We start from the raw sequence: 14,275 nt of genomic DNA, 5'->3' as shown, positions 1-14,275 counted from the left end.
TCCTCTCTAATCTGCTGTTCCTGTCTATTCCTCTACTGTACTGTACTGAAAAAAAGAGGCAATAATGTGCACAAAATGATGCAAATAAACAGGCTTGAGACTAGATTGTATTTAAAATCATTTTGAAGAAATATACAGCAATATAGAAAAGATTAAGTTTAACTCGCACATCCATATTTTCTTCAGCAATTCAATGAAATGAATCCACATTATTACATTACATTATAATACAAACACACCATTTGTCACGGTTGAAGGGAAAGGTCATCGTTACCGACTCCATCAGAGTGTGACGGTGTTCCTTCAGTCAGCCATATGCTGTGTGTTTAAGGTACAGGGTGTAACCAAATAGATCCACCTGAACACCGCGTTGTGTTTGCAGACATCAAATATTTACCACTTTCCGATTACCAGGCAGTGCAACTGTGTTGTGAATGGCTGTATGTCTGGTTTAATCACTCCGGAAGACATTTTGACGCAATTTTGACTTCCTGCGGGGGTTTTTTTTAAAAATAAATTTCAATTTTCAAATAAGTGAGAGTATAAACAAACATTTATTTTGACATGCAGCCGTGTTGCTGACTGTTTAACACAGCGTTATTGTATACGGTGTTAACATCATATGGTATCCACAAGCTGTGGTGTCTGATTCCCCATTTAGAAACAGAAATATGCATATTAACATAAGTCTTTCCATAGCAAGAATGTTTATTTGTATTTAATCAAAGTGGAATCTAAACAGACAGCCTGAGAGTGCTTGTTGTAACGGTTCAAACGGTGTACTTCTCCTCCCCTTGCCTCTGTGCTTTGTGGTAATGGGTGTAGCTGCTGTACAGATCGTTGAACACCTCTCTGACTCCCATCTGCAGTCCGGCCGTCAGGAACTTGATATCCTGCTCCATACACAGGTCCACTATCCGATAGATGCCTTCCGTGAGATGCACTTTAACCTCTGGTCGGAGAGTAACCTGGAGACAATAGGAGAAAAGACTTCAATCTAAAATACAGCAACAAAAAAGTAAGCGGAGGTCAAAACAATGTTCACATCCATTTCATAAATAATAGCTTTGTTTCACCATCAGTAGACGTCTCACACACATCTCCACTTCCACATTTTCCCTCTTTAACAAGGTCACGTTTTTCTCTTCCTTAGTTGATAACTGGCGACACGATGCTGTACATCGACATACAGCCTGAGTTGAATATTCACTTAAGTCTCACATCCAGCTTCATAATCACGAGTCTCAATTTGAGTGGCATCAAAAGGACAGGCATCCTCAACCCTGGCAAAAACATTAATGTTAATGCAGAGGTTAAGAGCAGCACTGTAAAGGGATGAGACTGATGATCAATTAATTACTTCGGTTTAGAACAGGAACATCAAATATTTAACAAGGCAAATGGAGCGGAGGGTTTGTTATAAAGGAATTAAAGCAGGAAGTAATCCCCCAGGGGGGTCGGAAGGAAGGACGTCCTGATGAGGATCAATAACATATAACAATATTGTAATTATTGCTTATTTTCAGCCTCCTGTACTGGTGATGTATTCACGTTACCAACACAACGCCACACTTTGCTCTCTTTCTGCACAAACACATGAATGCACACACACATCTGTGCTCAGTGAACCGTGCAAAACCAGGCAGGGGAAATATTATCACTGTTATTTTAAACCCCACAGGTGTCTCACCAAACCGGATGACTTGGCCGGACCAACATGCGTCATTAGAAAAGAGGGCGGCCACTCTGCTCGCAGCCTTTAGTTAAATGATTAGATAAGACGTCACTCACCTGATTACAGGCTGCCCGTAATGACAGTCGATTACAGCTTTTCTGCAAACAAAGCTTTCATAGCCTATGAAATGTGGTGCAGTAGTCTGCCAAAGTAGCACTAAGTGGTTTGCAGACGGTCTAGATACCTGGTGTTGTCATCGTACCTGGATCAGGATTCAATGACACCCGAGGACAACAGGAGGCCAGCGGCAGCATGCTGTTAGTCTAAGTTCTGCCCACCAGCACTCAGAGCCACAAAACACTTTTGCACTTGTTCTAAATTGCACACATGAACATTTTGGTTGTACTGTACATGAAGCCCTCTGAGGTGTAACTCCACTGCCAGAGATTGCCAGCCAAACGCTCTACCTCCTGAGCTAAACCCCCCTTTTAGTACTCTGTAGCATTGCTTCTTACTTTTTGCTTCTATCCCACACCTATTTCTTGTTTACCAGGACTGTTGGGGCTGAAGACTTCAAGATGAGAAAACAGAACAAAGTGAGTTTCATGAGTCATCTGTAGCCTGCTCCTCCACTCTAATTGAGGCTTACAGCTCAAGGCAACAAGGTTTTTGACAAGGAGGAAGAATGCATGGACTAAAACTGATGATCTCTCTTTTATGGCGCAGAGATTCTGATAACGTTTTCCTTTTAACTGCACATAATAATGAGCATTTCAATAATAAATCAGGGGAGTATTATTTTTAATTGGGGTTTTCAATAGAATAGCAAGTTGAATGTGAGACAAATGCCCAAATTCACAAACTCCACAGCATAAAAAAAATGCTTTTCCATTTCGCGGAGAAAGTTCAGTTCAGGCTAAGAGCCACTAGAAACATTTCTCACAAAGAGAAGGCTAAATTATCTCTGATTTACAAAGAGGTCCATCTCTTTGAAAAGCCTCATTAGAAACACAATAGAATCCCAAACGCCCTCTTCTCTTGGTTTCCGTCTGTGTCTCACTCTCCATCTGCCTGTCTGTCTGTCTGGACGAGTACTTTCATGCCTTGGTCTCAATGTGGAAACTGTTGAGTCAGGTCGGCGTCGTGTTAAATACAGTCTGGTAGCAGAGAGGAGCCGCGCTCACAGAACCAGACGTGACTCATGGCTCTGTGGGAACATCCAGCGTAAAGCTTCATTCCAGCACACGGAGTTACAGTAATCCTGAACCTATTCACGCCGATTCGTGAACATTCACAATCTGGTCAAATGGAAATACGACCCATCTTTGCGTCCGCATCTCCCGTCACTCTGGTTGGCTGAAAACGGCCAACGCACACCACCAGACAAATGGGTCTGGATCAAAGGATCAGCTGTGATCCTGCTGCCTCATTCATACATGCATGTGTGTGTGTGTGTGTGTGTGTGTGTGTGTGTGTGTGTGTGTGTGTACCTTCTGCAGCTCTGTGACGTACTGAGCCACCATGAAGGCCGACAGTGTGTTGAAGCTCTCAGCTCTGGCAGCGATGTGAGAGTACATCCTCTCTATCAAGCTGGAGCACTGAACATAGACCTCACCGACTGGATGTTAAAGAAAACAGAGACTGATATGAAAGGTTTGTCAATTATTAGACGTCTTACCCAGTTTGCACTTGTTGATGTGGGAAAAGGTTTAAAAAAAAAAGAGTAAAAACAATCAATACAACCAAAACAGGGGTTAAAACACGTCATAAAGAAATTAGGTTATTAGAGGAGCAGATAATAGGATGCACATGCATAGGATGAAAAGTTGCAACTTTTCTAAAAGAGCAGCCCGACTGGCTTAATGAAATGTTTGTCTTGACTAAGTAGAGATTTCTGCAACAGGCGTCTGCAGTTTACAGTGGATTAAGACTGAACATCTTGACACTGATCCATCTCTGGAAAGCTACTGCTGCCGAGTGAAACTTTCCAACAGTTTGTGTTTGGAACTGGTGGGGAACTGGGAGGTGTCGTGCCCAGTCGCTACCAGAAAACAGGAAAGGGGCAGAAGACCAGTTCCCTCTTTAATAAAGTATGAAACTGAATTTCAAAGTTCATTGATATGAATTTACAGTGCAATTTGTTACTAATGTGCTCTTATTCTTTGATACATTTCAAGGACAAAAGGAGCAACAAAGCACAATCATGTTTATTCCATCAGGGAACTCTCTCAGCTTTTTATTGTGTTCTCTACTGGCTTGTCCAAGTAGGTTAAATCACAAAATGACTGGCACAGATAAAATAAGTGTTTCTCTCCAAAAAAACAATGTGTTTTCCTCCACATTCATTCATGGTTATATAAGAAGTCCGTAAGTGTTACCTCTGTCCGTGTCTCCCCTCTGCCGACCCTCCTGCATGATGGACGCCACCAGACGATAAAAGACATTTAAGAATGACGGCGCTGCTTTCGACATCACCTGGACACCCGAGAAGTTCACAGTATTAACGAAACATGTGGACGGTAAAACATTTGTTGAATAAATAAGGAACACTCGTAGAGAGCAGTTGGTTTTCTCAGTTGTTACTATTTCACTTTCAATTCCAGAGTATATTTGATTATTTAAGAAGAACATAATAAATATGGAGCTTAGGTTGAAACATGCAGAAAATGGTGCACAAGAGATGCAGAACTTAAAATAACGGTGCAGCCAAAAAAAACAAAACACATCAGCAAATCGCATTATATTCACTGCTTGAGTCATAACAGAGCAGCAATAAACTTACAGTCCAAAAAATGACTGAGGTAAATGTTGGATTTCCACAAGAGCTACGTTTGCGTTTCTGTCTACACCTCTCTCTGTTCTCCACTCAAAGCCTACTGTGGAGGGCCGAAGAGAAAGAGAGAGGCGAGATGATGGCAACAGCTCTAATTGTAGCTCTGTAATGGTTTCCATCGACTTAAACAAGGCTCCATGCCAACCACCATTGCATGCCAGCTCCCCTACCTCTCCCCTCACACCTCCTTTCTCCAGCTCACTCTCCTCTTTTCTACTTTCTCCTGAAACTTCCCTCGTGCGTCGCATTCAAATCACATCTCCTCTTTTGTTCTCTGCCTACTGCTTCCTCCTTCATCTCTTCATGACTTCCTATTCTCCTCTCTTCCTCTAGAAATGTGCTCTCGTCTCAGTTTAACCCCCATCCCCCCCCTTTCCCGCTGTCTTTTGTCCTCACAAACATCTGATATCAGTTAGCTGGTGTGCTTGCTGCTTTGGATTCAATGCAACAACCCCGATTCAGTTGCATCGTCATGTTAGCATGTTTCTGAACCATCAAAAACCCTGCACCATTTCAAAAAGCAAGCAACAAAAATGAACGCCTTTATAACATAAATGCAACACATAAACCAAACAAAAGTTTGTTTTTTTGTTTGTTTGTTTTTTGCTTTGGGTTCAATACAAGCACCTCCAATAAAAGCTGAGAATTTGGATGTTATGAAGTTTCCGTGCAGCTGCAGCATGACCCTGGTGAATTGCAATATCCTTTCTTTAAAACAGACATTCCTCTGGGGCATTCGGTGGGCCCAGCAGACTTTAATACCACCAATTTCCTTTAAAACAGGGATTCAAACCTGTAGCTTTGAGTTAGAATGGCCATTACACAAGAGTTAGGTTGGTATCATACGTGGCGGCCACAATGGGTTCACAAATTCTTATAATATGTATAATTTCCACTTATATACATAAAAATAGTTTCAGTGCCGCAATAAAGTCTAATGCCAGTCTAATACCAGATTAACAGTCTTCTCTTTGTTATGATAAATATTATGTTATATTACCAACACTGAAAACTGCAATTTCCTATGTTTAACTTTAAAACTCAAATTACACAACAAAAACTGAACACTATAACTTTACGTGCATGGTGCATATTAGATTGTTTTATTTTTGGGTTTTTTCTTGCTCACACACACATTTATACTAGAATTGTTGGTCCCAATGTTTATGGTTACACTGTGTTTATTCCATACCTTTGAATATATTACCCCACCTCTTCCTTTTCTCACTAATCTGTTTGCTCAGCTACCCATCCCCCCCCCCCCCCCACCTCACCACCACCCTTCTGCCTCTTCATACCTGAGGATGACACTGGATGATGGCAAACAGCGCCTCGTGAACAGCCAGAAACACTGATTGGTAGAGGGGTGGAGTCAGGTGGTCGAGGGGCAGCGACTGGAGCGCTCCAAGGACTACGTTGACATGATGAGGGTTGGAGAAGAGACCCTCACCCTGGCGCAGCAGTGATGTCATTGACATCACTGTCGGAACGGTAAAGGGAAGAGTCAGAGAGACGTCCTGTGTGGACGATTTTACTAAGAACTGTAACACAGAGAGAGAGAGAAGCACAGAAAGAGTCAAAGAGGGAGACATATTCAGACACAACTATGAAAGTAAATAGCTCCAAATACAGACACAAACACAGGACATGTCAGGGATAAAGATTTCTAAAAGTAATTCAATATTCAAATTAAGAAACTAACAATAGGCCTTTTTCCACAGAGTTTTGTCCTGTCATAGCAGGACAAGCACAGGTTTCCTAATATTAACTATTCATGGACATTGACTGGAGCAGCTGAATGAAACTCAGCCATCATTCATTTCATGTTTATACCTGTGCTTTCCCTACTATGACAGCTCAACATGGCCTCTGTGAGAATGTTATTGCAGAACAAATTATGATAAAGCCATTTTTATCTGCCCCAGGCGTAAACCTGGAGGGGATCATGTGTTTGGTTGTGTGTAAGTGTAATCTGACATACTCAATTTTACCTTATGTATGTATATATTAATTAACTGCTGACTCATCTGATAAACAGCTACTTCACTTTGGAATCTAGTTCCTGTTTACACACCTAGGTAATACCAGTTTACACACCTAGGTAATACCAGCAGTATCCAGAGGTATACACTGGTCATTGCAGACACAGATCTGCACTCCTCTGAGTGCGCATTTATAGTTTGGATATTACACTACTTTGCCGTTTCCACGAGCAGCATGTTGCTTGCACCATCCCCCCCCAAATTAGCACTCTTACAATGATTCTAATCCTTTTTAAAACATTAAAACATCAGTATTTAACAGGCATTCAATTTAAATTATTTCAGACATTCTCTCACACCACCTAGAGAGATGAGTGTTGAAGAAACACAGAACCATAAGATCAGACAGATGACAAACATACTGAGTGAGGGTAACTGAGACTCATGAGAGCACGGTTAGCATATTAAAGAAGTGTGTGTGTGTGTGTGTGTGTGTGTGTGTGTGTGTGTGTGCGTCCATATATAATGACTAACACGATAATAATAACCGACGTAAGGCCAAAGAAACATTCTGTAAAATACTGTCCCTTGAGAATTTTGCTTTATGATTTTCCTTTTATCTACACGTGGAAGAAATATGAGTCACAAGATTATAAAGATGCAATGACATTTAAGTGGCACTAAGGACTTCTAAAACATGCACAGAGACAGTTTCGGGAAGGTGGAAATGGTTTAAAACACAATACTGTTCAAACCATTTTAGGTTAGGTGGCAGCTCCTCCTATCAGGTTAGCAGAGAAGTTGCAAACATAAAATATCATAAAATATAATTTCCTCCTCATCCTCAAATACCGTTCACCACTCCTGAACACAATTTCCAAACAGTTTAAACATTCTGTACAGTGCAGTATAAGTCAATATACGGTCAAACAACAGACCTTTTGTTCATCTGTGTATATGGATCTATGGATCACATATGCATGTCTTTGTTTTTGCAACATACAAGTGTGTGTGTGTGTGTGTGTGTGTGTGTGTGTGTGTGTGTGTGTGTGTGTGTGTGTGTGTGTGTGTGTGAGTGTGTGTTTTCTCACCACCATAGCAGATATAATCTGTGGTGCCATGAGCCACAGAGCTTTAGCGCAGGGCTCAGGTAACTGACAACAGGAGAGCAGCTTAGTGATGATGACTGCAGAGAGCACCTCCTGGTGGAGAATGAGAAAACAGGTGATTAACTAGACGTTTAAAATAAAATGTATAAAAATTATGAATAATTGCGAGAAACCCCCCCCCCCCCCCCCCCCCCCATCAAAAAACACATCAAGTGAGATGGATTTCTAAAACATTGTTATTTGTTAATTGTTAACATTCCTGAATTTAAATTTAATTAGAGAAAATGGAGATTGTTTTCGAGGACATATAAACATCAAAGGTTAACAAAAAGGTTAAGTAGGATTGAGCCTCACCCTGTAGTTCCCTGCCCTCAGCTTGCCAGTGTCCAGCCCCTCTATTATCAGCAGCAGAAGCAGGTTGAAACGCCCCGTAGTACTTTTCTCCACCAGGTGGCGCAGCAGCTCCTGCACCGGTGGCTCCAACTCACAGACATCATTTGCAGAAAGCCAAGAAGCTTGAAGGTAAAAGAGAAATTGTGTCACATTCAGGAGGACACGGATGTTTGTGTCGTATTTGCTTTGTTTTTGTCTTGTGAAATAGAAGAACTCTACAAATGGACTATTTCAACACAAACACTTATCCGGACCAGCTGGCAACGGATGAATTTAAAAAAAAAAAAAAGCAGTTGTAAACTTGTGTTAATATGTGTAATATGTGTGAGATAAATAATGAAAGAAACAAAGAATGACTGCATCGTGTTTGTTCTTCATAAGTGTCCATGTACCTGTCAGGAGCCTCTGCACAGTCTGCAGTATCTGCATGTACAGCTCTTCCAACTTCTTCTCCCCCTCTACTCTCGTCTTCTCCACTGCTTTGTAAAAAGCAGACAGGAAACGGAGAGAGGAAACCAGGAAGTCCAACGGCCTGTGTGCACAATTTATTTCTTTGAGGATCTGCTGGCAGAAGCCCTGATATAGGGTCATGTGACTCAGGGTGAGCTGGGTGTCATTCGTCTCGTTGTCATCCTTCGCCGAGAGTGAGGAAAGTTCACAGTGCAGCATGATAGTAACAACTTCCACTATGAAGGCTTGACCGAGGATGCTGGCTGGTTGGATGACTGATTGACGGACGGTCGGGGGCTTTAGGACGGCCTCGACCGCTGGTCCCAGTGACGCAGTCGTTCTTGTGAGCATTTGAGTCAAAGTTTGATCCATTTGATTACTCCTCCCCAGGTTAGAAGTCATTACCTGGGAGCACGAGGTCAGGGACGCCAGCAGGAGGTGAACAGATGAAATGGTCACACCTGGATCTGGTTTATCTGTCACAGCTGCCGCCATTTGTGTGCTTTCCATTTCCTTACTGGTAAGATAGGAGACAAACTGGTCCAGGTTGAGTCGAACACTGCTGTTTCTCATTATGATCAACTGGACCAAGGACCTGATAAAGCCCTGCACTGTTTTGATTAAATCCAACCAATCAGAGCTGCTTGTGGCTCGAAATCTTCCATTGTTGCAACGCCAGAGGAGAGAGGAGACAGCAACCTGCAGCAGAGTACCACCATGGATGAGCTTCAAAACACTTTGGCAGTTCCTGCCCTCTAGGAGACAAGTCAGAATCCTAAGCAGCTTCACCAGGAAGAGAGCATCATCTCCAGATTCAGGAGGGTCCATGGCCATCTGGTCTGACTGATTGGAGGTGGAAGTGAGCATGTAGAACAGGAGGAGGAAAATAGAGGAGAGATCCTCGGAGTTCATCCCATCGGGGTTTAGGTTTGTTAAGATTTGGAGTATATCAACCAGCTCCTTTCTCTGTGTCTCAGTCAGCAAAACAGACACCTCTCCGGTCTTTGAGGATGCCAATATATCCTCCACTATAGCCTCTTTTGTGGACAGAGCTGGCTGACTGGCATCTTTCTCTAAAGTGTTAGCTCCAAATCCTATCTCCTGAAACTTCAGGAGCGCGGGACAAATCTTGGGTACATGAGCTGCCTTGAGGACACCGATAATCCTTTGTGCGAGGGAACAAACTGTGGCAGAGAACAGCAAAGGCAACTCGGAGAGAACGGGGCTTTGGAGAAGTCGTGCAGATACGAGAGAGACAGTCAGACAGCCGGGTTGTCGGTCCTTTCTTCCGTCAGTCTGTCTGCTGAGGAGTGAGCTGACATGCACATCTGCCACGCAGCCCACATCTGCTGCACTCAGATGGGGAGCGAGCAAAGGCAAATTGGATGTGACGAGATCCCAGTGTGCTAAAAGGTAGGAGCTGGCGTTCACGCTCGCTATCTGCCCGTCCCATACCTGCTCTCCGTCCAGACTCACCTCCAACTCAGATTTAGCCAAAATAAACTGGGCCGCCCTGTTTAGCAGTGCCGCAGTGCTTGGTTCAGAAAGTAAGGAGGTATCTAACAACACGCGCTTCATCTGTTGCAAAGTGAGTAGTTTGAGCAGCAGACAGCTCATGGGGTGGCAGGATGGCTGGAGACATGCTGGAACAATCTCACCGGATAGGAGACTTTCTATATGGGTTAGGACCGGAGCACAGCCTTCAGATTCACTTGCGGCTGCCGACTGAGCCGAGTCAAGAGATGTGTATTTGCTGCAGTGGATGTTAAAGAGCGTGTCCACCTCCACCCAGGTGTATTGGAGGAGGAGAGCGGCATCCTGGGTTCTCAGTGTCCACAGTGCTCCTATTTCAGACTCGGAGGCATTTTCTTTGTGGTCCATCTTCTTTTTGCCTTTCCCTGGGGTCCTTTGAACTGAACTCAAATTTGCTTTTACAGCCTTCTCTTCCATTGACAAATGCAGCAACTCCTTGACTACTCGTTGCATCTCCTCCATCAGACCCTGACTCTGCCTGACTATATGAAGAGGAGAGGCATTGTCTAGAGTCTTCAGGCTAAACAGAACAACGTGAAGGAGTTGGCTAAGGGAGAATAGCTTCAGAGATGCATCTTTTCTCTCTTGGTCCCCTTTTATCTCTTTATTCTCCCCTTCATAATCTCCTCCCCCATCAATCTCCATCTTCTCTGGCTCTCTTTCTTCCTTCATCAGGCCAGGTAGTACAGATCTCCTGATGCTTGCCAACACTAATGAGCAGATCTCTAGGCCCTGAGAAGAGGGAGTGTCCACAAGGCAAGACCTGAGTGAGGTGGCGATGCCCTCAGACAGCAGAGGAGGTCGGAGGTCGTCCAGTGCTGGCTGACAGATCACAGACAGAAGCTCAGAGAAGAGGCGAGGCAGCTGACGGAGCTTAGTGTAAGTTTGGAGGAGACTGCACACCATAAGCTGTTGGAAAACAAACATCTTGACTCAGTCAAAACAAATCTCTTACCACTTTTACATTCTGCATTTACAAGCATTACATTCAGTCGATTCGTTCAACAGACAATGCAATTTAGGATTTAAATCCAGACCTGTCTCGCACGTTGCACTCGTGCTTCCATCCATTCAGAATTAACCCAGGCTGAAGATAACAGCTGGTCCAGGTCTGGCTCAAGAACCAGATGATTGAGACTCAACAGCACCTTTAAACAGCGGTACCATGCTGGAACACTGAATGACAAGACAGAGAAAGTATTCACTGTATGACCGAGAAAAACACAATAAAGCCCTTGAATTAATCTGCATGTAAAAAACTTTTTTTTACCTTGGCTGTGCCTGGTTGAAGAGCATTTGTCCCAAAGCGCTGTAAAATTTGAGTTGGACCTCTCCATGTCTGATCCTGTCTGCGGCTACATTGTAAATATCAGCTGACAGAGCCTGGCTTAGCAGGGACTCCACAGCCAACAGAGTCAGGCTCCAGCGTTCTGGGGAGGCAGGGGGAGACTCCTGCCCCTGGTGTCCACCAAGATATACATCCAAGGCCGGGACCAACCTGGTGAGGAAGTAGAAACACAGCATCCGGTGTGCCTCTTCACTTTCTCCTCTTCCTTTTCCGTAGCTTTCCAGAAAGAACTTAAACAACAGAGGCAACGTGTTCGACTTCACCGTGTAGTGTACGAGTGGCTCGCAGTAGCCCTGAGCACTCAGTTTGGAAAGTATGGCAGTGACTGGCTTCAAGGGGCCTTTTGCCCCTCCAGGACCATGTTTCCCAGAATCCTCTTTGGATGGTAGGAGCTCCTCCTTGTACGAGGTCAGGTGCTCAGAGGGAAAGAGCGCCAACTGAAGGATGGAGTCCATCTTGACGCGGACGTCTCTGGAGAGCTGCTGACGGAGGCGCAGATGCGTGTGAGAGGGTGCAAACTCCCCAGAGGTCAGCAGGTGTCGGAGTAGCACTAGAGGTTGGAGCAGCTGGTTGGTTACCAAAGTAAACACTCTGTTAGGATTGGCTTGTTGCCGCTGAACTGACAAATAACATGACAGCACCTGAAGCAACACCTCAAACAAACTAGCTGAACGGACGTTTTCCTTTGGTTTGAGAGGAGATTTGTTAGGATACGACTCTGGCTGATCTGAAGGATTTGCAATGATCGGCTCGATTTGGGAACTGTCCAAATTGCTGGTCGTCTGACCTTGAAGACACTCAGTCATCAACTCATCTTGACATGTGACAGACTCAGTCATTTGTGGTTCTGTGGGCAATGGCCGCTGTAGCTCACGGCAGGCTAGAGAGCAGAGTTTCGCTAGGAGGTCGACAATGAGTTCATACTTGGTGGTGAAGACAGATGAGAGCACAGGAGAAGAGAGGAGGCCCTGACACACACAGAGTATCGTGGAGATGCACACTGGAGACTTAGAGTCAACACATGCACCCTTCTGGAGACAGTCCAGCAGCAGCTAGAGCAAAAGGAGAAAATAGGTGTCAGTAAACCCTTCATCTATCCTCGTTCTAGAGTATGAAACACTACAGCCACTAACACAATATATGGTAATGCATCAGAGAGTAATAAGAAGAATGCACTGTTGCACTACAAACAGCAATGTTAGATCTTTTGTAGTGTTCTTATTGAAGTATTGCCAGGACACCTGCGCCATGTTGAGCCTCAGGCTGACGGTCTTGCCCTGTTTGAGCAGAGAGTGGAGCTTCCGGCTGTGAAGGAGATCGTCAAGAAAACACCACAGTCCTTCCAGGACATTCTGGGAAAATTCCACCTTCTGATTGTAGCGGCCTGTCAGAGCGTGTGTGCACCAGTCCAAGAGCACCTGACGGAAAAAAACAGTCCAGATATGGAAATAGATGGTTTAAATCATCTATTCTCAGTCATCACAGAAATGACAGTTTTTTTCATGCACAAAGATTGATGCCAAAATCCCAGTCTGTAAAGTACATCTAAAGAAACATCCTAAAAAGAAATACTTCTGCGCTAAAATAAAAAAAAATTTAAACTATACAATATCTACAGACAATGTTAATTACATAATCAACAGACTATTGTCTGAAATGTAAGCGCAGACCATGGTATCAGTCTTCAGCAATAATATAGTCAGGATGTAGGTCATAAAATAAAACGTAGACACCTCAGAATAAAAACTTCAGGTGGCAATTCTCACACTGAATACAGAACATCTACAGCTCCTCACGGTTCCAGAGAAATCAGCTGTTACCTGTTCCTTGTTAGGCAGCAGACACTGAGGAGAGACCCAGGCAAAGCGCGCCAGCTTTAACTTGTCCTCCCACGGAGTCTGAGGGCTCTTCAGCTTCAGGTGGATACCTGAGTAGATGGCAGCCATTGTGGAATCCTGTGCAGCTCCTGCACAGCTCTGAGGAGAGAGGATGGAGAAGAGGAGTCAGTCGGGGCCAGGGGCAGGTAACACAACACGAGGGCACTACTTAGTTAGTACGCACGAGGTAACGCAACACCGGAGCTGCTTCTCCGATCGACCCAGCTGCAACACATGACGTGGTGAGCTAACATCAGCTAGCTACATAGCATGTTGTTGTAACGGCGAGGTAACGTAACAACCGGTGTAACGGCGAGGTAACGTAACACCGGTGTAACGGCGAGGTGACGTAACACCGGTGTAACGGCGAGGTGACGTAACACCGGAGCTGCTTCTCCCATCGACCCAGCTGCAACACATGAAGTGGTGAGCTAACATAAACTAGCTACACATAGCATGTTGTTGTAACGGCGAGGTAACGTAACACCGGTGTAACGGCGAGGTAACGTAACACCGGTGTAACGTCGAGGTGACGTAACACCGGTGTAACGGCGAGGTGACGTAACACCGGAGCTGCTTCTCCGATCGACCCAGCCGCAACACATGAAGTGGTGAGCTAACATCAACTAGCTACACATAGCATGTTGTTGTAACGGCGAGGTAACGTAACGTCGAGGTGACGTAACACCGGAGCTGCTTCTCAACCTCGTTCGAGTCTCAGAATTACCCGTTTACGGAAAGTTACGTGTCAACTTAGTTCGCGGGACTTACGACGTTGTTTTACCGGCAGCCTGACCCACACGTGCCTCCTGTTTTCGGATGTGGACGAACTTTCAACTTTCACCCCAAGCAGAAGCAATCGATAGACGATTTACTGTAACTGCGTTTCGTCTTCACTAAACACAGACCCCTTGGTAGGAATTATATGTATGGATCGTTTTGTTGTTGCCGTTGATCGATTTAAATTAAGTTGATTCCAAAATAAACGAAAGCACAGTTCGCCAAAAAAAAAACTCGATTCGCCGAAACCAGACTCTATGGTCGAAATAATAATGTAATATTGCATGGCTCTTTA

The 14,275-nt window shown here is 44.3% G+C and overlaps 1 protein-coding gene across 2 annotated transcripts; it reads right to left on the bottom strand.

The window, feature by feature from the left end:
• Nucleotides 1-89: 89 nt before the first annotated feature.
• On the bottom strand, nt 90-14,043 carry urb2 (URB2 ribosome biogenesis homolog). Of its 2 annotated transcripts, XR_014597750.1 has the most exons (13): nt 13,972-14,043; nt 13,144-13,299; nt 12,565-12,741; nt 11,246-12,375; nt 11,013-11,151; nt 8,385-10,884; nt 7,954-8,114; nt 7,582-7,692; nt 5,807-6,049; nt 4,054-4,150; nt 3,166-3,293; nt 489-968; nt 90-458 (listed from the first exon to the last, which is right to left on the bottom strand). XR_014597750.1 is itself a non-coding variant. In XM_084017755.1 (12 exons), the coding sequence occupies exons 2-12, from the start codon at nt 13,267-13,269 to the stop codon at nt 771-773; spliced, it is 5,010 nt and encodes a 1,669-aa protein (XP_083873881.1). In that variant the 5' UTR covers nt 13,270-13,299; nt 13,972-14,043; the 3' UTR covers nt 90-770. The 2 variants fall into 2 exon arrangements, 1 of the variants encoding a protein (XP_083873881.1); XM_084017755.1 differs by having other exon boundaries at nt 90-968.
• Between the last annotated feature and the right edge of the window lie 232 nt (nt 14,044-14,275).

This window comes from Eutrigla gurnardus, assembly GCF_963514095.1.
Source record: "Eutrigla gurnardus genome assembly, chromosome: 1".
Taxonomy (NCBI): Eukaryota; Metazoa; Chordata; class Actinopteri; order Perciformes; family Triglidae; genus Eutrigla; species Eutrigla gurnardus.
The sequence above is the reverse complement of the archived record's forward strand: the minus strand, read 5'-3'. Positions and strand labels throughout refer to the sequence as shown.